This window comes from Labrus bergylta, chromosome 12 (assembly GCF_963930695.1).
Source record: "Labrus bergylta chromosome 12, fLabBer1.1, whole genome shotgun sequence".
Classification (NCBI taxonomy): domain Eukaryota; kingdom Metazoa; phylum Chordata; class Actinopteri; order Labriformes; family Labridae; genus Labrus; species Labrus bergylta.
This window is the reverse complement of record NC_089206.1, coordinates 23618382-23645954: the sequence shown is the minus strand read 5'-3', so window position 1 is coordinate 23645954 and position 27573 is coordinate 23618382. Positions and strand designations below refer to the sequence as shown.

Genomic DNA, 27573 nt, shown 5'->3' with positions numbered 1-27573 from the left:
TCCACTATAGGACTAGCTTAAGCAAACCAGAACATACTGGATAAATGTGGTTTTTTTTTTATCTTTATGGAAATAATGATAAATGATAATAGTGAACAAATAGAGGAGAGCCGACGTTTACATTTTTACAACTAAATTGAACACTAAGGACTTTTTTTCTGATGTTATATTTGTATAGTTATGGCTGATACTGTGGGAGCATCAGAAAGGCAAAAATTGACGAGAAAAGAAAAAAAAAATTACAGGCACAGTGAGGAGGCATAAAAGAAAACAGAAGTTGACCTTGGTTGGTCATTGCACAGATGGAGAGAATTGCTGGATTTGAGAGGATTAAAACATTATTTACAGTATGAGATTCTTCTTCCCAGACAGGTGTGTAATATTTCTACATTGTAACACATAGCTGTATAGTCCATGCATGTTAGGCTGGTCTGACTGTTTTACAACTAATTTATAACATAACTTACACGTTACCTGACGGGCTATAGCTTCCTGTTGAAGTTTTACTTTGAGCACAAACAACAGGCCACCAAGGTAATGTTGATAATTTAAACTTTTTCTACATAATAACCACGTGGTGGTGGTGGTTGTAATTCTAGGTCTTTCTTGTAAGACCTCATGTCTTATTGAGATTAAGTCAGAAAATAGTCCAATCATGGACATATTGGTATCTACATACGTTTTCTGATGAACATCGATACAAAAAAACATTTTCTACATGATATGATGCAGAAACAAATCTTGGGGTGATATTAAAATGGCCTCATTGTTTTCCCTAGCAGAGCTGCCTGAGACTCTCAGCACTGTCTGCAACACATGAAGCAGAGAAACAGCTGAACAGACCATCGTCTGCACCATTTTTACATAATCAAATTGGTGCAAATACAGTGCATGATCCAATCTCGAAATTCACTGTATCGTCAGCGATATTGGTAAATCAATTATTTAGTTTCCCCCACTCAGTACCAGTATAAGTCTATAGGGCCATTCAGATAGGATGCAGTGGGCGCTGCACGCTGCTGTCAAACACATTCATTATCTGTGTGTTGCACGGCGCATTTGCCGTTCTTGTGCTGTGTGTTAGTTAAAACATTTTCCACTTTGGTGCAGTGCTCTGTGACGTCACCTACAAGCATCCAATAGGAGGGAAGTTCAGATCACAACAAACGGTGTCTCACTTTCCTGAGATGTAGATAAAAACCTACCGGGACATTGGCAAGAAAGGTCTTGTTGGAAAAGAAATGTCCAACAGTTTGGGCCTATCAGGCGTTTTTAAAACAGCAGCAGAAACGTGTGTCGTGTTTGTGAAGCAGTCGTGATCTTGGCGTGCCCTGAGGATTTTATGAACACTGCACCATACCTCGCGGCGAGCGCAGCGCACACCGCCTCCTATCTGAAAGGCCCTTGTGTCTAGCTCTTACACAGAATTAAGTAATTCCTCCATGTTAGCCATCAGAGATTGTTCTCTATGCTATTTATATTGAAATGTAAATTTGTAATGCAACATTATAGGCTGCAGCCGTTTTCACACATTCAGAGGCTGACGCTGGTAGGAAAGTAGCTTTCAGCTGATAGCTTAGCATGAATTCCTAAGTAAAACATCTGTCAAGGTGGCCTTCCAATCACTTTTCCCATCACAGCTCCTTAATCACTTAATCCAGGCTCAGATAAGTGCCGATTAGGGACGAAAAACTCCCCTAACAGGCCAGTCAGGATCTATCTATGAGACAGACGTCTGCCCGTTGTGTGCGGTGCATACAGACAGCCAAGAATGTTGACAACACACCTAGACAGAAACACATTCACACACACACACACACACACATAGTTATATCTGCTCCTGCCTGGACAGCAATGCCCTCAGAGACCTGAGGGTCATAAATGGGGTAAAGCGTGAAGCACAGACCCTCCAGGGATCCTATTAAATCAACACACACACTGCATCTTGCCATTTTTCCTCAACGATCAGCAAATTCAGTGTGATCCCTGCAGTCACTGGCAATCTCAAAGTGCTGCCACTCAACAGATCACAGGACGAGCGGGGCTTCCCTCGGGGTACAGAGTCAGGGGTTCATGAGTTTTGCACGTGCTGCTGCCCTCTGCTCTGCCAGACTCCTTCCAGAGACTTTGAGGATGGCTGATAAAGTGCACTGTATCTCCCTGCTGCTCTGAGTGCTTCATCATGGAGTATTTACTATCTCTTTCCCTTGGGGGACAACACAGTCGTGAGGACTTGCTGACGGTCACTGGTTTTCTGGCTATCTGTCTCAGACTCAGGGTCCAAACAAACTTCTACAAATTTCTGCTGGCTTGAATCTTCTGTACTGCATTCATTTAAAAAAAAGTGTAGGATAAGCAGCAAATATAGCAGTGGCCAGAAGCATTATGTTTTCAGGTTGTCCGTCTGTCCGTCCCATTTTTAGACCCCATTATCCCGGGAGTCCTTGACAGGAAATCTTCAAAATTGACTCTTGGAAGAACTGATTTGATTGTTAATGGTCAAGGTAACTGTGTGACCTTTTACAAGATGTTATGACAATAATTGAAAAATCCTACTACTAATGAAAATTTCAATAGGATCATCAGATAAAGGTTTGAAACCCATTGGCCATTGTCTGACAAAGATAAAGGCTCAGGGACAGGAGCCAATATTTTAGGCATCTGGTGTAGTCAACTGATATTCTGATATCGCTAAAGGTACATCAGCGTGAAGACTTCCTTTCCATGCACTGTTCAATTCTTTACCGACTGACTTGCATAACTTGGAGAGAAGAGAAAACTGAGTTTGACATTTGTGTTTTACTAATTTGTTGGTCAGTGATGAGGTCCAAGGTTGCATCTACATCAATCCCATAGACTGTATAAAAGACTAGACCAACAGTAACAGCATCCAGTAAACTCTAGTTTCAGTGACATCACCCATTGGTTTCTGAAGAGGTGTCATGAAGCCCAGTGATACGGTCTCCATATCGGAAATTCTATCTCCACCTGACTTTAAACCAGTCTACAAACAAAAAGGTAAACCCACCTGCCAGCTTTGCCCCTAATAATGCAAATGCATGCATGACACTTAACCTTAATATAACAAAAAGGTATGGGAATAAAAGTCAGGTATGGGAATAAAAGTCAACCCCCTTTTTGAACCGAAACGGAAAATTAGCTGTTGAGAACAAAACAATTTTTTTACACATGTTTATTTCTGCTGTAAAAATATGATCATTAATATCGGACTTAATGGGGATTCCTTGACTTTTGTAGCAAGCCTCAAGTGGACACTTTCACTCGGGCATTGGCTTCACTTTTCAACAATGGAGGTTGCTTCTTAGATAATTGCATTCACTTTAACCCAAGTCTGCTCGTGATTAGTCAATACTACTCGGACTATAAAAAAATAGAACACTAAAGTCCTTCAGATTCTGCATTTATCTGTTCAGAGATTAAAAAAACAGAGGCACCATAATGTCCTGTAAAAACACTTGTCCTTCACAATATTTCCATTCTCGTATAGTGAATGCTTTAAGTTAAGATTGCCTCTGAGGAATACCTTTACATTTGGCACAAAAGTCCACTTATAGCATTGGAAGATTACAATTTGGTGGGCAAAGGTCAAGGTCAGTGTGGCTTCAAATCCAATCTTGTGAACAACATATTCCAGCAATGTCCGCAGGAATTTCATAAAAGCAGTTTTTCTATCGATCCAAGAGAACAGTACCCTCTCCATTCTTAGAGGACAATCCCCCTCCTCACAATATTCCTTGCATACCTGTTCTAATGAATGTCCCTCCCGTAAACGAATGCCTCTCCTGTTTGAGGCCTACATATGTCCTTGTTTTGGTGTGAGAGGAATGTATCCTTTCAGATACTTACAGTATACATACAGAAATGTGTCCTTGCCACAGTTATACTTCATTCTCTGGGAGAGACTGCAGGACTGTAACTTGACCGTTTTGCTGATGCACATAACCACGAGACAGTAATTCTCCGTTATCTCTCTATATCACATTCAGAGTTTCTGGTAAAATGTTGAAGCCTTCATCTGTATCTGCTTTACAACACGACTTCAACCTTTGCTCAGGAAATCTAAAGGGTAGACGCAGCCGAGGCACCACTCACGGACAAAGCATGTCCGATCCACGAGCAAGACAGACTGTTCTAGGATTCATTATTTAAGAGAGGGGTTAAGTTGGAAGCATCAAAGACACTGTGAATGAGCGACTAAGACACGTGGTCGATGGAGGTGCTTTACTCTCACCAGTTTCTAAAGGTCTTCAAACTCCTGAGGATGTAATTTAAAAATCAGTCAGAAGTTGCTGAGGTGTACTACTGAGCTCATCTTTAGGGCAGCCTCTGGACAGAATTACAGAAGCCTCTCCCAGAAAATCGAACAAAGACCATATTAAAAATTCTGAGATTCAGAAAGTTTTATTTTTAGAGTTTAGTTTAGTTGTGTGTGTGTGTGTGTAGTAGTAGTAGTAGTATGATGTTGTTGCACTATGTATTGTAAAAGCCTTGTGCATGGTAAGAAGACTAGCAAAGCTCTATGTATGGTACTCAAAAGTGCAGTCTAGCTTTTGTTCAACTTAAAGCTCCTATGTGGAGTTTTATTTAACTGGTTATGAAACAGATTGAAGTAAATGCTGATGCCTCTTTATGAAAATCACACAAGACCATCAGCATAAAGATGAACGATTTCTTAGTTATTTATGTACAGTATATCTGCAATTGTCGCAGGGTAGATGTCAGGCAAAGTGATAAATTGTACCTGAGATTTTTGATGTTTTATCAGTAAGTTTAATGTGTTTTGGTTCTAGAAGGGACGGGATGTCATTATCCAATCCAACTTTATTTGTTCAGCTCTTTAAAAACGACCACAGTTGTACAAAGGAATGTCAATTTAAAATACATTAAAATTAACAGGCACGCACAAACAAAATAAAAAAAATATAGGCTCTGCCAGCATATCCTATTGCGCACTCAGTATACAAATGAGCAATATGTCAGCGCCCGTCGTTGGGCATTTTGGCTTCACTTTTTCACAATGGGAGGAGATGGAGATGTACTGTTCATCTTTATATAGAGAGTACACAGCACAGTGTAGAAATATCTATTTCAAGTTGTTAGAAAGATAAGAAATGTCATTGCAGGTTTTCCAAATGCAGGGTTTTTAGTTTCTGATAAAGATGAAGACACTGACACAAGATGTTGGTTTCGAAAGAAAATTTAGTTTGTAACAGTAAAATTTAAACACAAAATAAAACTCAGTCATTAAAAATAAAACAAGAAACAAAATGGATCAATATTTGGAGTAGTGGGCACCGCCGTCCGCTCATATCTACAAATGATGAGAAATAATGCTAAAAATGGTCTTTAAAAAAACAAACTGTGTAGCAAATAACTGACAACAGGCAAGGGACACAAAGTTCATTTCAGGCGAGCAGAGCTTCCCTTCATCCTCCAACAGAACTCAGAACTCAGTCATCTTCTTGTGTGTGTCAGCCTTCCTGTGCTCGCTCTGGATGGACAGCTCCTGGGCTTTCTGCTGGGCCAGCAGCCTGCGAGCCGCTGACAGCCTCTCTTCCAGATGCTTCACTACGGATGTGTCCCTTTGCGCACACAAACAACAAACAGAAGAGGAGATGGGGAAAGACAGAAGAGACAACTTAGTTTTTTGGGCTGCACATTTCCAGGATAAGATGTCAGCGGGAAGTGTTGAATCTTCACACCATATTTACATTTTTACACCACACCCACATGCCTCCTCATTTGTGAATATTAATTAATAGTCACTTTGCTTGACAGGAACTTCACAGAAACTAGTGTGCTCATATTTTAAAATAAATCATAGCTATGGGAACAGTGTGTATGCTTGTATATGTATGTACATGTTGTGTTGTGATTGCTAATGACTCAGTGCTCTCCATGGAGGAGATAACAGGACGTACTCACAGAAGTCAGATTAGACAAATAGAAAAGTACATTTGATAAACCACCTGCACAGAACACAAACTGACCTTCCTGCTTGTCTGCTGAGTGACTTAGTCAGTTTCTGGATCTCTCTCTCGGTCTGGGAAACCCGCTCAGCAGCCTGAAACACCTTCACATTCAGACTCCTCTTGGTGCTTTTCCCTCCCCTGTAGGCCTCCACGCCAGACGCTGATGCTGCTGCTCCCCCCTCAGCAGCTCCAGCGCTCTTTCCTCCCAACTGATTATTCAAAAAGTCAAAGACATTCTTCCTCCCTTCTTTGGGGGCCCAAGGTTTTCTGCGTCTCTTCGGGCGTCCGCTTTGTGTGCCGTCTTTGCTAATCTTGCTTTGGGTCCGCCTCTGAGTGAGCTCAGCACAACTGTCCAGAGACTTACCTTTGGGTAGGACCACTGCCATGACCGGCTCTACCCGACCTTCCTGCTTCTTTCCTAAGCCTGAAAACACAAAAGCAAGAAATGTGTGAGGAAGACAGAGACACTGCATTTTATCTTATTCCCTCACAGGGAACAGCAAATATATAATTCAGACCAGTTTAAGACTAAATGTATTTATGCAAACCAGAGAAGAAAGTAAAAAACAAAAACAGAATTTAGAGTAGTTAAACATGGCATGGTGTTTTAAAGTGCCCTGTCCTGCTCAGATGGGTGAGGCAGCATGCAACTTTTGTTGCCCTCTAGTGTCTATTCAACATATGACACCCTCCATATTTTTGTTTTATTATTGCATCCTGTGTGATCGTTGATTGAAAGTTTCTAAGAAACTCAGTTAATTATATATTTTTTTAATGAATTTATTTTGTTATAAGGATCTTCAAGCATATTAACAATGTGATTATATGATCTTTATTTACACTGATTTACCTTTTTCATTGAGTCTAATACAACCAGCAGGAGCTGTGATTCTAGTGTTTAGGCGTTTATTGATTTTTGCTGATGTAATCGGGGTATTCTAACTTTTACTTCAGAGGAAATCGTTCCTGCAGAGCCAGGGACCTTAAAAAGTCAGGAGGCATTTCTTTGGATTTAGTAAATCTAGTGGTTTCGGAGTAGGTGGAGACCCTGTGTAAACACATTTAACACTGGGTAAACTTCCAGCCCATCTAGATGTTCTTGCTATGAGAAGACAACACAAATTATTTTGTTGGTCTAAAAGCATTAGGACAGGATGTAAGCTGATGAAGTATTATGTAACATTGCCTTCATCAAGTAATGGTAAAACATTTGCATGTAGTGAAATGAAATGTATTGCTCGTTTAAAAATATAAGCAAGACACTGATGACTACTTTGATCAGGATAGGAAGGTATAACTTCAGAACTTAAACTGTCGATCATGCTGTGCACCTGTACTTACCTTTCCCATATTCATAACCCATTTTGAGCATTAGCTTGGAGCCGATGCCTCTGGTATGGGCCTCCCAGCCGCCAAAATTTGCACTGTTTAATGATTCTGAGGGGTCCAAAGCAGAGTCCATAACTGTTGGGCAATTAAAGAAAAGTAAAGCAAAACTAGTCAGTTATGTTTTTAATGAGGTAATGGCACCCAACAACTTTCATATAAATCTCCAAAGCTCTGTGAAAATACACCAAAGTCACAATCTATTTCTTACAAGATTTGCAAAGACAAGCTCACGCTTTGATTTACAGGACACTCTGCAACACATTCTGTATGCATACGCACCTTTTGCATATGCCAGATCATCTCCATCTCCCGTGTCCTCAAGGTCAGACTCAGAGGAGACCGGGTCGTCTTCTCTCAGAGGGGGGATGATGCAGTCGGCCTCTACCACAACTTCTTTCAGCAGCTGGCTGTCAAACTTCACAGTGTAGAAACCACTGTCAATTTCTACATTGAGAAAAATAAAATCGGGTCAGCAAAAACATTCAAACATGAATTGATAATATTTTCTACTGTTGTCTATGAGGGTAACTTTCAGAGATTTTTAGGAAATGTTTTTGTTTTTGATAGGATGACTTAAAATCAAGCAGCCTTAGTGTGAACTCAAAGTCAAAGTTGTCAAAGTAAAACCTTTTAACAGCGTACCTTTGATTTTGGCCGGGTACCAGATGCCGTCCTCATGTCGAGCCAAGCAGGACGAGCCCTTTTCAAGATTACTGAGGTCAGTCTCAAGGAACTCTCTGAGCTCGGACACATACACCACTTCCCCGTGAGAAAACCTGCAAAAAAGTGGTACAGGAGAAATACTGTGTCAAGACAAAAACTGAGACCTCAGCAGAATATGCTGATGATAATTCAGAGTGATTCAAATAATATCTGACTTATTATCAAGAGTTTTATTTTTGGGCTTTTATGTCTCTATTCAGACAGGACAGTGGACTGAAAAAACTGAGGAGAGAGAGAGAGATGGGGGGAGGGATGACATGTGGGAGAGGATCTACAGGCTGGACTGGAACTTGGGCGGCCCCCCTCAGGCATGAGGTACTAGAAAACACATTTGTAGTTATTTAATCTTTTCAGAGTGAAAATCCTAAGAAACTGTAATTCAACTCTCAAATTATTTCCCTAAATCAGAATTGGATTTTTTTCTGACTGCCTGTTTTCTGTCACTATGGCGAGATTATTTGGAAAATGGGAGACACATTCTGGATGGTCTCTAACTGTGGTACCTTACCTACAGTCTTCCTTGAAGCTACACCTGTCCTCCAGGTCGAATGGACAGGGTTTCATTGACCTCTGGGTGGGGTGAAGGTAGAGCACTCTCACTTGTGCCTCTACCCCGTCTGGTGGTTCTGCCCCCACCACCATGGCATTGTGATACTCCAGTGTCCCCCAATTAGTCCGGTATGGGGCTCTTACTTTGGTACCACTGAGTGCATCTTCTTCCTCCTCCTCTTCCTCCTCCTCCTCCTCCTCTTCCACTCCATCCTCTACCTTTTCCCTCTCTCTAGTATCAGAGCTACTACCTGAGGATTCTCCAAGTTCAGCGTAGAAAGCAGCAAACTCATCACCCTGAGCTCCATTGGCACTGTTTGTGTCAGCTGCTGTGTTTGACAGCAGTCCAGAGCTGTCCTCAAGGCTGGCCAGAAGCTGACTCTTTTTGACGGACACAAGGCTGGACTCTGTGAGCTCTATCAGCTGACAAAGGTCCTCTTTCAGCTGCAGAAGGTCTGACTCCTGGGAGGGGTCCAGGCCAGCTGAAAGGGCTGTCTCCACTTGCTGCAACTGGGCACCATAGGTAGAGATCGCAGCCTCAAGGGTTTTCTCATCCATACTGACTCTTGGCAAAGAGTGGGGCAGAATCAGACAGCATCAAACCCTCAGGAGTAAGACACCTGAGGAAAAAGATTGTTGATTTAAAGAAGAATGCAAACATAGATTGCATTACATTATACTGTAAAAAAAACAACTACATCATACAAATGTAAAAATATCTTCTGCATACTCTGACTATTAATTATGGAAAAGCTTCTCTGTGAGATACGAAAAGCTAGTTAGTGGTTTTTAGGTGTTTGCATTAATGAGTCGCTCAGACAGAAATGTATCACAGCTAGTTTAGCTTCAGGGTTAGCCGTCATTAAATGAGCTTTTAGCCTGGTTATAATGACACTAGAATTACCTTCATGAGCAGGCTGTTTATTTGACATCAACTGCACTGAAGAGACGCCTTTTGTCCAGCCATGGAAACGTGTGAAAAATCTGTAAATAATGGAGCTAAGTTGTCTAGGACAGTACAGTCACAACATACACCGGTGCACTATCCAGCTAGCGAAAACGAAGGAAAGGCTTCAAAATAAAATAAATTTTCTACGTTTTTCACCTACTACTGCCCATACAACGTCGGAAATGTTTCATGCTAGTGGCTGAAGTCAAACATTCACATAATAAGAGCAGAGTTGTTCTAAAATACACTTCCCAATGTTTTGTTTTCCATCGTTAAACTGTATTTGGTTTTATTTTGAAACTACATCATCAAACCCGGAAGTTTTATCGCAGCTTTGTCAAAACATGTGAGCCCAGACGCAGAATGATGACGTTTCTCGTGACCAGCGTTCAGTAACTTCGCCACTATTCTACACATTGTTTATGTATAAAATAAACCCTCTTCTTTGGACTTATCCTCCGCCTAGATGGCTCACTCATGTTAACTAACGTGACGGTAGGCTCCCTGTTTGTTGACGCTTGTATGCAGACTCAGAAACATGCTTGGTGCTGTCAGCTGACTTAAGAGACTACAACGATGCTTCAGATGTTCTGCTGAGCTACATAGACTTAATGTTGTTATGGATCTGTTTCCTTACTTTAATAATTAGACCTCTTGACAGGGCTGCACCTGATATAAGACTGGCTGATATATCAAAACGTTAAACCTGAATGTAAAAGTAGTCTGTGTAAAAAATTACATAAAATGCTGACATGTAGTTTAATAAATTTGCAAAGATTTAGATGACCACAGGATTAAAGAAGCCGTTCTTCATATTTTTACCTGATTACACAGAAAAAGGCTTGATGGTAAAACCATGATGACCATAATAAATAGTGGCAACCTTCAGAAATGATTTCTCATCTTGACCACTGGCAGCTCAGACCAATTTATCAGGCATGGATGGTACATTTTAAGTTTACCTGGTTTCTTTTGAGATCATTTTCTGTGTTTGTATAAAAATTGTTATGCTATTTGTTTAGATTTGATTCACCATACTGGGGCAAAGTTTGAGGTTTCCAGCTCTTTAAAACACCAAAGGTTACAATTTAAGATTTGAAATGTTACATTTAAAGATTTTTGTTCAATATGGCAGATGAACACAACGTATTAGAGCATATAATTAGCAGAAAGGCTTAATGTAAATAATTAAAGTTTGATTTATTTTCTTCTCCTATATTAATTGCACCAACCCCTCCCTCATGAAGAAAGCCCTGCTGTCATGCCTCCCACCATGACTCAGATCAGTGATCCAAAGATTGCTTTTGCCTACCTCCGCCCGGCATGTGTCCTGCTCACCCGAGAGCCCACTGTGACCAACGTGGACACTCTGAGCACCCAGCTGAAAGAAGTCAACGACGCTACACTGCAGCAGCTCCAAGACTATGTTCTGTTCCCTCTTCGTTTTGTCCTCAAAGTCCCCGGGCCGAAGAAAGACAAGCTCGTTCAGGCGGTGGCTGAGGCCATCAGCTACGTCCTAGAAAACACTTGTGTCCAGAGCTGGGAGACCCTGCATGACCTCCTCTCTGAGCTCTGCCTCTGCCTGTGCTCTCCAACCGACCTTGGGAAACCTGCAGATACATCAGAGGAGCTACAGTCAGCTGTGCTGAGGTGCCTAACTGCACTTCTTCATGCTGCTTATGGTGATATAGTCTTCAAACTCTTTGAACCCATTATGCTGCCCGGACTTGGAGCTACCGTGTCCCTGCTGCTGGCTTTAGCAGAGAAGACAAAATCTAGAGATATTCAGGTATCAGCGTTGAAGTGCCTCCAGGCTCTGACTCTACAGTGTGACTGTGATCAGGACCACGTAGTACCAACCTCAGAGGAGAGATGCATGGTAGGCAGCATCGTGGCCTCGTTCCTACCTGGGATCACTGTGACTGTAGCCAGGATCATTACAGGAGACCTGAGACAAGGCCATGGAGTAACAGTCAGGGCCATCAAGGTACAGTTTCTCTGTTTAAATTTGAATTAGATGTTGTATTGTGGTGTACAGTGCTGTCATGCTGGAATATGTTAACTATGTTTAACTTATTAGAAATTCATCATGTAATTGGTCATCATAGTCTGTACTTAATTTAGCAAGTAACTAATTTAAATAAACTATTTGAATGTATATATATATATGTAAGCTATGAATAAACTTTGTATACAATTGCCTTGCACCACCTGCCACTTATGGGTGAGGACAAAGGAGTCTAATAAAATGACCAGCTTGGCAAAATGATTAATACAAAACAGTTCTGTTCTGATAGATGGATGAGAAGAATAATAAATACATTTGAGGAAAAATCTGTTGAAAAAGTGTTGCTCTTCAAAAGGTGGATTCTGGAAAAAGTGATTTGATTTCAGTTTCTTGTGCAAGCTCAATTTTCAGCATCTTTTTAGTTCAAACAGATTTAGATAACATGGTGAGGTTTCTGTATTTGGATTTTTCCCTTCAAATGAAATATGTCTTCCATTATTGAGTCTAAAGTAAAAGAAAAACGTTATTATTATATCCTCGGTTTCGATCTCTTCTCCTTCTTATTTATTTGCAGGTTTGGTCCAGGACTGTGGGGCTTGTCTTGGATGACGCTCAGCTTCAGGACGCTGAGTCCAATAAGACACCATCACCAGAACTGGGGAGAATCGGCCAGCTCGTGGTCCATCGAACAAAAGACTGGGTGAAGAATACAGCAGTGAAGCTGTGTGTGCTTCTGAAGAAGATCATCGCCTGCACCTCTGCTCACCAGCACTGGAGGGTCAGACTGGAGATGGTGGAGCTGGATGACCACCTGCTGGACAGGTGTAGCCAGTCCCTGAAACAGTGTGTGGGACCCCTGCTGGAGGCGCTGGTGGGAGCCGTCAATGATGAGGAGCCCAGAGTCAGAGAGAGGTTTGGCATTTATATGAGGAAAAAAGTAAGTCTAGACTACTTGATAACGAGGTGTTTGATGACACTGCTCTCCTATCCTCCAGGTGTGAGGTCGCTCTCAGAGCCGTGTCTCAGACAAATCAGAGCTGTAGCAGCAGAGGTGATAAAAGTAGCAGGGCTCAGACCTTCACTGACGTGCTCTCAGAGAATCTCCACTCGTTGGCCACCTCGCTGCCCAGACTGATGAGGACCTCGGATGACCAGAAGAAGCTGTTTGTCCTCAACGTGTTTCTGGGTTACATAAAACTGCTGGGACCGCTTGTCTCTGTGGTGCTAAACTCCGCAACACATTTAGAGAGGATTTCCAAAGCGTTAATGCAGGTAAAGTTTTTCTATGTTATATTATCTTTAAAAAAAATAGGCTTTATTAATGTTGTTTGTCACAGTAACTTATTTTGAATATCGAAACTAAAAGAGGGTTGAAGATCTAGTGTTTATTCATTTATATATTTGTTATATAAATACGTGAGTGTTAATGAAGTGAATGCATCCATGTGACTGAACTGTTCTGGATATTTAAACATTTTAAAAGTTAAGCTTTTTAAAGATTTGATTGGATGACAGGTGTCACATGACGGATGTGATCGGTGCATGATGGGCTTCTGGCTGTGTCAGATCTTATCTATCATCAGTGAAGTGTCATGTAGAGATTACAGAGAAGTAGCGTCATCATAATAATAATAATAATAGACTTTATTTGGCATGGACATCACAGATACATTGGACGAACCAGATGCATTGTTTAAGTGTTTTAGCATACATGCTAGTTCTCAACACCTGTCCACAGGAGGCTTTTGAAAGGAAAACAATTAAGATAGGGAGAAAAGCGATAAAAACAGAGAAAACAATAAGGAGAGAATGAATAAATACACTTAAACTGTAGAGCAAAGGCAGCATGATCAAACAATAAACCAGTCACAAACTATTCATGTGAGCACTGTTGTTTTGATTTTAGCCATTGTTTGAGTCCTCTGTTAAAAGCATTACTGTTGCTGATAGGGGACAAGGTGCGTCCCGCTCGAGAGGAACAAATTAAGTTTAAAATACTGGAGTTCCCAGCTAATACGGGATGGTTTGAAACCCCTAGTGAAACAGGAGAAGACAAAGCTGTCTTACTAACTGTGGGAATACAAAGAAGCTTCAGGCAGTGTGCAGGGAGAACCCTCATGGAGTCCGCACCCGCTCGCTTTCCGGTCTTATCTCTGATCTATTATTGCATATAACTCTAGCTGCAGTCTAAAGAAGTTACAAGTCAACGCAAAGCCCCAAAGTGTTGAATAATACACTCCTGTGTGCCTGTTCAGGTGCTGGACCTGGATGTGATGGATGTTCGCATCGTGGAGGAGAGGAGTTATGCTGCGACCATAGAGACGACCCCCGGCTCTGCTGATTCATGCTTTGCTCGCACGCAGAGGAAACACTTTCTCTACTTCACAGATGAGAAGATCTTCTCTGTTCTCATGGAGATCTGTCGGACTCTGGGTATGAGAAATCGGTATCACAATGATCTACATTACGCTTCTCGCCCCTCTGGATACATAACCATGCACTACATGTGGCTCAAAATGATTCACATGAAGAAGTTATAAAAAAAAGTTAGACCATGACGGATTTTGAAGGCTAGTACGTTTACATAACGGAGTATTGCTAGCTATATATTGTGCCTCTTTGTTTACTTATTTTATGTAGTTTGACAGCCCTCCTATACCAAGCAACTTTTCTCTTTCTTATCTTTAGGTTACTATGGCAACCTCTATCTACTGACAGATCACTTCCTGGATCTGTACCAACAGTCTTCGTCATACAGAAAGCAGGCGGCCATGGTGCTGAATGAGATTGTGAGAGGCGCTGCAGGCATTGATGTGGAGACAGAGGGTCAGAGTTTGACGGGTCAAGTCCGTGGACACTCGGTGAACCAGGAAGACCTCACAGCTGCAGTGGCGTCTGTGATGGAGGAATACTTAAGTCTGAAGAACTGGCACTTAATGACTGTGAGTGAAGAGACGGAGAGGGACCGACAGGACCAGCAGGTGAGGATAGTTTCATCTGTGAAGGCTTTGACAAACTTTTTACTGAACTTGGATGCAGGTTTAGTTACAGCTGAGATGAGTAATCCTCGAAATAATCATAAATCAACCAGTTTGAGGCACATTTAAAGGAGTAGTTCATCATTTCAGTAAATATCACTATCACTTATCACTTTCACTTTCTTTGAGTCATAAAGAGTGATGCCACTTTATAAACTATGTGATGCACGCTAACTTCCTGTGTCTTTTGTCTCTCTGTAGCTTCTCAGCCCATCCAGACTGCTCTCCATATCCAACAGCGATTTCAGCAACTCTGACTCAAACTGTCTTCAAGTGATTTCTTCTAAAATAAACTCTCCGTGCACCTCAACGTCCACCTCCACGATCCACCAGCTCAACAGTAACATCTGGCAGCTGTGCATCCAGCTGGAGGGCATCGCCTGCTTTGCTCAAACTCTGGGGCGGGACTTTCGTCCATTATTGATGACATCACTGTACCCCGTTCTGGAGAAAGCTGGGGAGGAGACTCTTTTGGTGAGCCAGGCGGCGCTCGGCTCCATGTGGGACCTCAGCAGAGCCTGCGGTTACTCCTCCCTGAAGGAGCTGATCAATGAGAACTCGGACTACCTGCTCAATGACATTTCGCTGAACCTGCAGAGGCTCAGCCAGCATCCACAGGTGAAATGTTTTCAATTTGGCAAGCTATTAGAATGTGCAGTTATACACAGTGGTATAAGACAAAGAGGAAGAGCAAATGTCATGAATTCTGTTTTCTGAAGCATCATCATCTTTTGGTCAATCAACATGTTTCAGATTTATATTTTAGTATGTGTGCCGCTCAGCGCCCACCGATTTTGATGACGAGGTCCAGAGTCAGAAAGTCGATATGTTTAATTTAACTAAATAATAAATGATAAAAACTAATTCTGTCAGTCTCAGTGAAACTTCAAATGCTTGTAATAATGAGACATCATCCCTAATCGTCCGCTGGTCTGCATTTCAAAGCACTAACAAAAAACTTTCAAACCTTCCCTGCTGACCCCTGAGCATGTATTTTAACCTCCTCCCGTCTCGTTGGCCAGGCTCCGCGGGTGTTGACAGTGATGTTAACGCACTCTGACTGCAGCCTGCTGCCTCTGGTCGGAGACATCGTTCAGGATGTGCTGATGGCTCTGGATCTGAGCTACGACCACACAGCTGCTCTCTTCTGCTCCGTGCTGCACGCCCTCATGAAGGCACTGGGTGAGGAGAAGTGATGTCGACTCAGTTATCACGTACGGTTAGAGTACAAAGGATGAGGAACAATTTGAATATGTGGCTTTTGTGACTCTTCTATTCACGTGGCGTTATGTTACATAGAATATCGCTCCCTACCACATTAAGTGTCTTGAGATATTTGTTCTGAATCGGGGCTCTACATAAGATGATTGATTGAGAGTTTAAAAAAGTTTCTTAGGCCCTTAATATAATTTAAAAACAGGTGAGTTGTTAGTTTCTGACATTCTTATGGTCAGATTTAAAGACAAGAATTTAAAAATAAGAATCCACAGTGGTTTGAATCAGATAACTCCTAATTCTGCAGTTCAGTGAAAGAAAAGTAAGTACAGACCAGAATCCCATGTTTGATTGAAAGGTGATTTCTGAGAAGCTTTTGCAATCACATCAAGAGTGTCGAAAAATGTTTATGCACCTGTGTCGCTTCAGAAACCTCACTTTGGCACTAAACTATCCTCTGTGTTCTTTTTTTTCCTTTAGCGAGATGGTTTCCCTCCAGTTGTGGTCGTACAGCGGAGTCCACCCAATCTAAGAAATCCTCCAGTCATGAAGAAGTCTTCGACATCCGCCAGTTCATGCTGGATTACAGCAAGCAGAAAGAGCTGGCAGAGGGCATTGGAATAGAGGAGGATGCATCCGTTGAAGATCTAGGTAATTCAGCTCGCTGCCTGTTTGAAGGGGAAAGGACAAATGACATCATACACTGTTGAGGTTGTATAACATGACAGTTTTCAGAGGCAGAACTTAGTTATGGGGATAGGAAATAAAGAATAAATAAAAACAATAACCACCACGTTGTCGAGCAGTCAACCATCTTCCATCTCCCCCTCTCTGTCTCTACTCAGAAGTCCCTCCCCCCATGGAGTGTGAGGAAGATGCTGAAGATATCTACGGTCCCGATGTGAAACCAGAGCTCCCTCCTCACCTCAGCATCACCAAAGACGTCATGGAGCGCTGCATCCATCTGCTGTCAGACCCCAGCCTGAGGGTCCGACTCAAGGTGCCGCAGCTTTCTTTGTGACTCAATATGGCTCCATCGACTGTCTCTTTTTTTTTTTTTTTAATTCAGGTTTTTTTTCTTCAAAGATTTATTTTTGGGCTTTTCGTGCCTTTAATTCAGAGAGAGGACAGTGGATAGAGTCGGAAACCAGGGAGAGAGAGCGGGGAATGACATGCGGAAAGGGGCCACAGGTGGAGGCGAACCCGGGCCTACCGCTCGAGACGAGAGTCTCAACACATGGGACGCGCGCCCTAACCATTGCTCCACCAGCGCGCCCCGACTGTCTCTTTTAGTGAAGTTTTAAAAAGCTGTTTAAAACACACTTGTATGTAAGCACTGTGTCCATAAAAAGTGTAGTATTCACAATCGTTATGTTGTTTTTATGTTGACATTTTCTGCTTTAATTGGCATCCCTGTGCAGCACCTTGTAACCTCGGTATTAAAAGGTGCTTTATAAATAATGCTTACTTTCTACCTTAGCGTCTAGAAGCTCGAGAAGTCTATTAAATGTTGCTCTGCGTGTCTCACCTCAGGTCCTGGATGTGCTGGAGCTTTGTGTTTGTGTTCTGAGCGAGAAAGAAAACGAGCTGCTGCCTATGGCTCATCGCTGCTGGCCCCCCCTCCTACAGAGACTCACAGCTGACGACCCTTTAGCCGTCCTCAGAGCCTTCAGGGTAAGTGGAGCGAGTCTCTTCGTCCTATACAATCTTTTCACAGTAAATTTTAACTTACTCTAGTTACTCTACTCTAGTAAGGCTTGCATTCACATCTGGAGTCTCTTATTTTTAATCACTTTATGTTAAAGTTATATTAAAGGGGACATATTATGAAAAATCCACTAGTGATAGTGTTTTTGAACATTTATTTGGGTAACCTGAGTGTCTACTGACCCACAAAATGTGAAATAAACCCATCCAGTCCTTTGTTTGTGGTCTGCATAAGTCTTACAACACAGAGAAAAATGCTCTGTTTCAAATATGGTCTCCTTGTGACATCACAGTGGAATTCTGGAAAAAAAATCCCCTCCCCTTCCCCTGGTATCTCCACCCATGGCCTCCACCCCCAGCCTAGGTCCGCCATTTTTATTCTCGCTAACGAAGGAGTGATGTCTACCGGGAAAACTGTGGGGGGCTCATTGGATTTAAAGAGACACACACACCAAAACAGAGCATTCAGAGAGAGCTGGTTTATACAGGGTCACAAACCTCCTCTGGTGTTTGATTCATGTTATATTTTGACCAAAGCACAGGGGACTGTTTGAAAAGGTGGAGAAGGGGGACAATATGTCCTCTTTAAATTATAAGGCGCAAATCACTTCATGTAAAACTGCAGCAGCTGTAGATATCTGACAGCATATTCAAATATTAGTTACCATTGGGTGACGTTGCCCAGATTTTGCCCGTGTTTATTTACTCTCTATGGAGACACTAAACAGACATCTTGTTTTGTACTTTATTTAAAGGCTGCTGTGTATATAAATAAATGCTTGTTTCTCTCTCTCTCTGCCAGGTGCTGTGCACTCTGGGTGATACGTGTGGGGACTTCCTGAGGAGGAGGGTTTCTAAAGAAGTTCTGCCCAAACTGAGCTCCTCGCTGACACGACAGGCTCCGATTAGCGCCAAAGCCGGACCCGTCTACACACACACCCTGGCCTACAAATTACAGCTGGCTGTTCTTCAGGGGCTGGGCTCACTGTGCCAGAGGCTGGACCTGGGTAAGAGAATAAACAACTCACACAAAGAGCAGACATTCAACATGATCCCATAAGTTTGTTATGAATCATAGTGTAACAATGATCCCGTCGTCATGATAATATATCAAGTTTCTTAATCAAAGTTAACATTATGCATAGGATTTGATTTTGGTGACCTGCAGGCACAGACTTGGGAGGGCACTACTCCTGGATAAAGTTTTCCAAGAGAGGGTTCCAGTCCATAGCTTTCCCTAAAGCCCCAAATAGTGGCTACCTTAGTTTTGCTAAATTTATTTTTCTCTCTTCCCTCATGAAAATGGGGGACAGTGTACCCTGACTCTGCCTTTCCTGTATTTCTACAGACTCTCTCTTTTCTGTAATTTTGACAGTAGCTAGAGGTTGTGTTTTATTCTTTTTTTAAAACCTTTTTTACACAAGAATGCAAAGCACAAAGACGTTCTACAGGTGGTGTTATATCCGGTGAGAGACAGCATGGAGGGAGGTAGCTTTGGGACGCACAGAGCTAACTGTCCAGCCTTCTTAAGGAGTCGTGGATCTATCTATGCAAAAACACCAGTGAAGGAAGGACCCCACTGGATCCCCCCAGTTATGTGTTTGCTCTTGCTTCCAGCTAGTTTTACAGTTGAGTTGTGGGTGCCATGTGGAAGGGTAGATAGTATCAGCATTGTCAATACCTGGAGCCTGCCGGAGGTTGGCGAGGCTGTTTGGGTCTTGGCTCCTCCGCCTGCTGCACGCTCAGCCTTCTTATTGGGGCTCAAGTTTCTTGTGTTTATTGTCAATCAAAGGAAATGGGTAGAAGTGAAAGCTTTTCTGCATACAGCCAAAAACAGGAAAAAGACATGATACCCTTCAGATCAGCCACAGAGAGCACTTTGACTCTTTCACCACCAGATGGCACTCTTGTGTTAGAATGAAAAACCAATAAAGGGGTAACAGCAGGAGCCAGTCTGTCTCCATTCTTCTCCGTTTTATTATAAAGATCTGAAGATTCAGTACACTTTTACATCTTGAAAAATCAAGATGTAGTGCACCTGTTTTTATGCGCTTGATAAATCAGAACCATTTGATCTACCTTCCTTTGTTGATAGCACAGACTGCACCTCAGCACATCCAACACATTACAGTGTGAAACAATTATCCATGCCTTTACCACTCATGCATCAAATCACACAATTCTCAGTGGAATATCAAAGTGGCAGTGCTTCAATTTAACACATAGTGAAGATGACTTTGAACACACAGTTACCACAGCCAGCTCACCAACATGATCCTCCTGAATCCTTCGCTGCTCTAACACAAGAAAAAAACTGCAGCAACAACTGTTCTCCCTCAAGCTCCACTTCACCACAAATAAGCAAGAAAACGCTGTGAAATCTGCACGGCAATCAGCAAATGAAGAAGCCACAGAAGATCTTGAATAACTCAAGGCATCAAATGGGTTTAGAGTTGTGTATTTTGTGCTTGGCATAATTTCAGCAGCACAACTCAAGATGTTCGTTCTAAGTGTCCTGGTGGCTCAGAACCAGTGTGTTACCAATGAGGTGATCATGGGCCGCTCGTCTAATTGTACATCAATCATTTTGTTCATTTCGCACGGTGATGATCCAGCTTTCTAACAGTGCTAAATACAAACTGAATATACCGGGAGTTGGAGCATCTTTCTTCAGCATGCGACTTCTTTACGCCTCATTTCTAGTTGAATGTGTGCAGTGCTTTTCAGACTACTTGATGAAAATATCTGGCTCCTTACAAATGAATGTGGTGATTGCAATCAGCTATAGAGATCATTGGAGATGAGTGTTTAGATGCTTTAAGTGGTAATGATATGAACTCCTGCTTTCCACGGACAGTATGAAAGAGAGCGTTGAAGCAGCGATAAACCAGTGCACACAGGTTTTACACTGCCATGATGAAAGGGGCTCAAGTTTGCACATTTTAGAATTTAGACTTATACTGGACAAAAAATTGTGTCATTAAATCTTATTGTGTCATATAACAGACCATACGAGTCTTTCCTCCACTGGGAAGTCCTGGGTTTTGATTTTGAGTCGCAGTATCTTCTCGTTTTTCATCTTCATTTCCCGATGTGGAGCATGCTGATGGTGTGAACATCACACACTGCACCCTGCTGCTGAAGCTCATCATTGAGGGTGAAAAGTTTTCTGCTTTTCACAGAGACACTGTGTCATAGAGGAAGCAGGTTTTTTTTATTTTTATTTCTTCTGAAAGGCCAGCATAGCAGCGACAGGTCGGCAGTTCAAAAGGAATTTCCAACTGTGGGAATGGAGAGGGAAAAATGGAGAAATGGAGATTCTATTTAATGTCATTTAAAATAAGATTTAATACGAGAAGCTTTAAACGTTTGTCTGAAGAACATCAGAGAGAATGAAAACAAATAGAACTGAATACATTTAGAATAGAGGTCAGGGGCAACGATCAATTCAATTACAGTCCAGAACAAATCATGTGAAGCTGACGTTCTCTTCCACTGGGACGTAATCTGTAGTATCCAGTCTGTTCCATCAGCAGAGATTTTGTGTGGGAATATAAGGTCCTTTACTGTTCAGAAGTGACTGAAATTGTTTGTTAGTTTCAGTAGTGGAGGGTGTGTGGTTGGGGGTTCACAGTGGGGGTGAATAGGTTTGCTTCAACAAGTAGATGACCCTGCAGCAGTGATGAAGAGGGGATTCTTTTGTAGTTATTGGTTCTGGAGGAAGAAGAACATTTCTGGATTAATACTCACCTTAGAAGTCCACATTTTGTAGCACTAAGCTTTTAGCCATCAATCACTTCTGCAGCAGTGCTCGTCAGTCAGAGTTAGTGCTTTCACTTTTTGAGCTTTGAGATGTGGTGCAAAGAAAAGGTGAGAAACGTCATCGTGTGTGCAGCAGCTGAGAAAACATCTGTGCCTGTCTCTAATTGTAGAGAAAATGTGACATATGGCGTTTGATCTGAGGAGTTTGAATCATTTTTCCTCTTTGGTTGCAAAAAAATAATAATTAGGACCCCTAGTTTGAGTCAAATCACACAAGTACAAACACTCCCATGAAATATTCCTCTGTTATCATGTCAGGCTTTGTTTCAAAATATTCAACAAATATGCAATATTGTTGTTTTAATCAAACTTCAATCAACTCCCCAGCACTAGCATTAGCATTTAGCAGCTTGAGAGTGAAATATTTCCCTAAGGTGTTTGTGGAGATAAACCGAGATTGCTCTGTCATTACTTACTTTTAACTTACAGAGCCTTGAGCACCCCAAGGACGATCTCAAGGACTGTTTAGTGTTTCACATCTGTTCCTTTACTTCTAATGAAACACAAAGTAGTAAACTGTAACCCATTTAAGGGGGATGTTTGTTTGTATGTTTGTTTGTTTAACAGTACACTCATCCCAGCAGATCAGCAGTTTTTAAGATTCTCTAACCAGCCAGTCTGATACCAACAATCCATCCATTTCCATCCCATGTTTCTCCTCTTTCTGATATCTGGTCTTAACCATTAAACCTCTTGACTCTGTCCATGATGACTCCTACATGATTGGCTTATAAGATATGTGCATTAACTTATGTGCAGGTGTAGCTTATAATGTGACCATTTAGGTTATTATGGTTTTTTATGGTCACACATATGTTGTTGTTTATTTGTGAGAAACTTTTTCAGATTCAAAGTGTCTCTCCTTGAAATAGGGATCATTCATATATGAAGTTGCATTGGGTTCAGGTCTACGATTAGGCAGCAAAAGTTAAACTCTGTCTTCAGGTCTCAGGGAATGGGTTCGAGTTTCTGTGACAGTTTAATGTCCGTGCAGCCATGATGGAAATATTTAAGCTGTTTGAAATTCAAGGACACTAGCACAGCAGAATCTCTGCACAGAGTACCAACACTCCAGTGATGTACCATTTGAATTAGAGGAGAATACATACCCTACATTCATGTTTCCTGCTCTGTCCTGACAGGCAGCTCACTCACTGTTAGGTAGGAGACCATTGGGATTCAAATTAGGGATACACTGATTCATCGGTTCAACATCGGCCCTTCTGACAGACATCAGCACATCTGCAATGTGGCATGAGCCGATGTCAGTAGCCAATGTTTATTTGCACAATTTCCCAGTTTTGCCACAATTTCCCAGTTTGGGATCAATAAAGTAATTCTATTCTATTCTATTGTTGTGCCAAATCAATTTAATGCTGACATCTAGTACCCCCTAACTACTGATTCAGAGAAGTTGGCCTTAATGGGAATACAACCTGCATCCTAGTTTGATTGGGACCCCCCCTGGTACTCATGATGCATCATTTTCAGATTGGAGGGTCTCAGAATAGCACGTGTAATCACTATGTTTAAGTAAATGAGACAGTGTGCTTGTGTTTCATTCATAAAGAGAACTGCAGATTAGCAGAAAAAGCTGACTCCAACGATTGCATGATTACCACTGGAGACTACAAAAAGGCAACTGCAGCAACATCACTTCCTACAGGCCTCAAACGACTGATGTGCAACCAAGAAAAAAAAAAAACATCCTTTAAGATGCTTTCGCTTGATTTTTTTTTTTTTTCTCGGTGGCACTTGACATGGTGCCTCCTTCACATCTGAACGAGGGGAGACTTGGCGTTGAAAACGGACAGAATGTGAAGGAGCCAGGGAGAAACAGTCAGCGGCTGCAGCCCTGCTCATGTGAATACCGATTTGGCTACAGCTTACCTCTGGGACGCCTGCAGCAAGCCAATTACCGAGCCCCAGTCACAGAGAGAGAAAGACAGAAACCCAGATTGACTGAAGCAAATAATACGTTTCAGCCCCAGTGCTAGCTTCAACTCCAATTCCACCCTCTTCTTCATTTACCACTAAATCTAACAGCACCTGGCCCCTCTCCTCTTTTAAGTATTTCTCACTTCTCTGCTTCCCTCCCAGCACCTTGATTGCACAAAAGACTACGGGCTACAAGTGCGGCACCAGCAAGGGAGGAAGAAAGGAAGATAAAAGCAGTCGCTAAATAATCCCATTTAACTCTGAAATGTGCACTGCTGCTTTTATTCCCGACACACAGCGAGCAGGCCCCGGTTCAAGCCGAGTGTGGGTTGCATTGGCAGAGAGAGAGAGAGAGAGAGAGAGAGAGAGAGAGAGAGAGAGAGAGAGAGAGAGAGAGAGAGAGAGAGAGAGAGAGAGAGAGAGAGAGAGAGAGAGAGAGAGAGAGAGAGAGAGAGAGAGAGAGAGAGAGAGAGAGAGAGAGAGAGAGAGAGAGAGAGAGAGAGAGAGAGAGAGAGAGAGAGAGAGATGTTTTGAAATGAGGCTTGAAAGGCAGCCCACTTTGCAGCTTAGGGAATCTCTGAGGGGTCTGCTGGGAGATATGGAGAGAGTGAGAGATGGGGAGAGGAGATGAAAGAGTGGAGAGAAGTCAAGTGGGTGGAGGGAGGTTAGGTTATGAAAGGTGTGTTTAAAGAAGGGGGGAGAGGGGAGAAGGAAGTGAAACCGCAGGTGGCGTAAATAAAAATAGATGAAGAGGGAGGAAAGAGATATAGCCCTGTTCACACACATCCACTCCTCAAAAAAGAGGGATGTGTGAAGTCCAGTGAAAGAGCCCGCTGTGAAATTTCTCCTCAGCCGTCTCAGCAGTTTCTCTCAGCTCATTAGGAGTTAGAGAAGGTAAAAGTCCTGGCATGTTCCATTTCTTCCCCCCCCCCCCTTCCTCTTTCATCTTCTTCTCTTTCCCTTTTATCTTTCTTCCTACTCATTTTCCAATCAACCGTCTTACCGAGCGACGCAAGTTTGCCGGCAACTGTGATTACATATGCGTTTTTCTGAGAGCTTTTGAAAGTAGCTGAAATTGACTGAGATTCTTCATCTCTGACTGATGTTGTGTAAAATGATCTTTTTCTCTGCAGAAGTGAAGGAATATGCGTGTCATAGTCGTTTCTTTGTTTCTCAGGTGAAGCAGATCTGGACGCTGTTCGTGAGGCCTGCCTGCCCTACCTGAGCTCTAGGCAACCAATCAGAGTGCAAGAGGCCAGTGTGAGGTGAGTCTTTATCCAGGAATAAACGTTGATCAACTCTGAGCCTTTCACAGGATTAGATTTAGAATACTTTCTTTTTTTTTTTAAAAGCCGAATTCTGTTGCTTAACTTTTGACCTCATATTTCAAAAACTGCATTAGTCGATAAACTCTCAGCATGAACAAGAACATGATGTGATGAATCATGACAGGACAACAAAATCGACTCCAGCTGAAATCAAAAGTCATTCTCCTGATTGGTCGACCCTTCTCTCGTTGACCCTCAGCTATACCGGGACATGTCTGAAGCTCTTAGCATCATAATTCCTCATCTCTTCTTGGCATGACTCTAACAAACAACCCCCGCCCCCGTGATCTGTTTATTTTCCTCAGAAGTCCTGAATATTGTGCATGTTGGCATCTTATCATTAGTGTGTGAACAGTCTGCCAGTGCAGATAAGTGCTGCAGCTTAAAACATTGCAGCGCTGTGTCGTTAATCACCGGGTCTGAAAAGTGCCAGAAATCAGCACATCAGTACTTCCAGAAGTTTAACCACTTCCAGTACTTTTGCTTGATATGTAATAGTCTTAACATTAAACAATAATATGAACATAAATACCTGACCATTAACCATGCAGACATATAATTTTCACAAGAAAGCTTTGACTGAATGTCTCACACTTTTAGGATGTTGATTTTTTTCTTGCAGCGATGGAATTGAAATTAGCTTGATGATATAATAGCTAGTGTTGGAATCAAGACCACACTAACCGAGACTGAGATCACAGTGCTCCAAGACCGAGAAGAGACCGAGACATTTAGGGATCGAGACCGAGTCAAGCCCAAGACCACAATGCTCCGAGACCGAGAAGAGACATTTAGGGGTCGAGACTGAGTCAAGACCAAGACCAAAAATATCACTGAAAAACCATCTTATTGCATGCAGCGGGCGTGTTACTCACTGAGACCGCCCATTGCTATAAACCAATACCCAGAAACGAAGACCCCAAAAATCAGCAAAAGAAAAAAAAGCAAAAGGGGCGCCAGTGGATGAGTGGTTAGTTTGGGCCCCCCATTATGAAGGCTGTAGCTTTCAAAGTGGGCGGCCTGGGTATAAATCTGATTTGTGGCTCATTTTAGGAATGTCATTCTCCACTCTCTCCCTCCCCGATTGCAGACTCTATCCACTGTCCTGTCTCTTTAGTAAAGGCACACCCCCCCCCCCCCCAAAAAAAGGCTGTCAAACCAATTTAATTGCAGACTGACTTCTAATCTAATCTAATCTACTCCAGTTTAAGAAGGTGCATCACTTCCTACATCCAATAACTATATGTTGATGGAATAGGATCCTTTAATTTAAATTGATAGCCAGGAGAGAACAGAGACCTTTATACTGATTTCCAACCTCCGAAGACCCGCTTCCACTGAGCCCACCTTAAACACTGCAACAAATAGAGACGGTGACAAAGACAGTTTTCCAATATTCACTGAGCAACGTTAGAACATCACAGAACACACGCAACAGGGAACATGCACGATCCACGAAACTTTAACCTCAGAGAGTGAGGCCTAACAACAGTGCAACAACAATGCCAACATAATGAAGAGGAGAAAATACCACCGTCCTTAAATAATCTTATGAAAAGGTGATTTCTGAGGTTGTAAGATAGTGTTTTGAAAGAGTTTGTCCTGACTGATTAAACCTGGTCGTTAAACACTATATAAGAGGTAACAGAGGTAACAGAAACATCCTGGAGGATCATGCGGATCTTGCCGTCAAACTGTAGGACTGCTGTCCAAAGCGTAAAGCTGCTGTGTTCTGCTCAGTCTGTCACTTTGGATTACATGAAGGTGTTTTTTTTTTACATGCTAGAAAAGTTAGGCATATTACTAAAATACAGCCCAGAGCTAATCCTCTCTCTTAAACTCCTCTCCTCAGCGTTTTCCGACACTTAATCCAGGTGGATCCGGATGCCTTGTGGTTCACTCTGAATGAGCTTCACTGCCCGACTTCCTACGTCCCGCCTCACCCCGACCTCCAGCCGGTGCAGCTGAGCGGAATGGGCCGACCGAGAGACGAGTACTCGGATAACGTGCTGAAGCTGCTGCGGGAGGAATTTGGCTCGCTTGCTGAGGCGGTCGACCAGCCAGGCCTCGCTAATGAGCCAGTGATTGATGTGACTGACTGATCTCGCTCAAACAGACGGCTCGCCACTGACTCTAGCAAGTCAATTAACTGAAGGAAAAAAATCTGACAATTGTGCCAAACAGCAGCCATCAGATGTGCTCTGTGATAACCTTCATGGTGTAAACAGCTCTGATAAGGAGCAAAGGGTACAAAGGGAAAAATGTCAATGAAGCAGTGTCTCCTGCCGTTCACTCTCCTGCTGCAGATGTCTGTAGCAGGAACACTTCAGACAGCTCTTTTACATCAGGAGACATGCAGTGACAGCGCTGAAGGCTCTTATTTCACCACAAGGCTCAGACTGAGATTTACCTTTTCCATTCAGTCTTCTGTTCTCTGTTTATATTCATGTCTTTTTTTTATTTTATTAAGAATATGTTATATTCAAGATGTAGATCTGAACACGTGGGATCTTTTAATCTTGCTCTTGGCCCAGATAAAGAGACTGTTCATGATCCTTAAAGCTTCATTAAAAGAACACACAAAATGCTTTCAAAGGGGTTTTCATTACACATCATCTTGTAGCCACTAGGGCTGTCACAGTACCAGAATTTTAAACTTCAATAAAATACCAGTGAATATTAAACTCTAACGATACCTGTTTTAATACCATGGCATCAAAAATTACAAGTTCAAGGAACCCAAAATGAGCAAATGTCTTGTTTTCAATTCCCCAAAATTGCGAGCAAACGTGCACACTGTCTGATTGTAATACTCCTGTGATGGCCGTGACTAATTGCTCATTCGGACATGCACAGAATGGAGCTGGCTGGTCAGGTGAGGGAAGTCAGAGAGGTTTGAGAAAATGCGTTGTCA

General features: G+C 42.3%; 2 protein-coding genes across 2 annotated transcripts; one reads left to right on the top strand and one right to left on the bottom strand.

The window, feature by feature from the left end:
- Positions 1-5202: 5202 nt before the first annotated feature.
- zgpat (zinc finger, CCCH-type with G patch domain) lies at positions 5203-9714 on the bottom strand. The gene is made up of 7 exons (XM_020635989.3): positions 9559-9714; positions 8614-9274; positions 8025-8158; positions 7662-7826; positions 7335-7457; positions 6012-6417; positions 5203-5603 (listed from the first exon to the last, which is right to left on the bottom strand). Exons 2-7 carry the CDS (start codon positions 9210-9212, stop codon positions 5465-5467), a joined length of 1566 nt encoding a protein of 521 aa, XP_020491645.2. The 5' UTR covers positions 9213-9274; positions 9559-9714; the 3' UTR covers positions 5203-5464.
- A 243-nt stretch (positions 9715-9957) lies between these two features.
- On the top strand, positions 9958-27247 carry tti1 (TELO2 interacting protein 1). Its single transcript, XM_020635930.3, has 14 exons — positions 9958-10098; positions 10851-11590; positions 12186-12523; positions 12607-12883; positions 13867-14044; positions 14300-14592; positions 14851-15267; positions 15672-15831; positions 16345-16515; positions 16710-16864; positions 17398-17538; positions 18374-18578; positions 24509-24596; positions 26512-27247. Exons 2-14 carry the CDS (start codon positions 10865-10867, stop codon positions 26759-26761), a joined length of 3399 nt encoding a protein of 1132 aa, XP_020491586.2. The 5' UTR covers positions 9958-10098; positions 10851-10864; the 3' UTR covers positions 26762-27247.
- The last annotated feature ends 326 nt before the right edge of the window (positions 27248-27573 follow it).

What these genes read in the sequence shown, in the direction of transcription:
- zgpat (XM_020635989.3), bottom strand. Translation starts at nt 9,212, where the DNA reads ATGGATGAGAAAACCCTTGAGGCTGCGATCTCTACCTATGGTGCCCAG. An exon ending in GGGTTATGAATATGGGAAAG is followed by an intron (nt 6,418 to 7,334) that starts GTAAGTACAGGT and finishes TTGTGTTTTCAG; the next exon opens with GCTTAGGAAAGAAGCAGGAA. An exon ending in CTCAGCAGACAAGCAGGAAG is followed by an intron (nt 5,604 to 6,011) that starts GTCAGTTTGTGT and finishes GTGTGCGCAAAG; the next exon opens with GGACACATCCGTAGTGAAGC.
- tti1 (XM_020635930.3), top strand. Translation starts at nt 10,865, where the DNA reads ATGCCTCCCACCATGACTCAGATCAGTGATCCAAAGATTGCTTTTGCC. An exon ending in TGCATCCGTTGAAGATCTAG is followed by an intron (nt 16,516 to 16,709) that starts GTAATTCAGCTC and finishes GTCTCTACTCAG; the next exon opens with AAGTCCCTCCCCCCATGGAG. An exon ending in GTGCCAGAGGCTGGACCTGG is followed by an intron (nt 18,579 to 24,508) that starts GTAAGAGAATAA and finishes TTTGTTTCTCAG; the next exon opens with GTGAAGCAGATCTGGACGCT.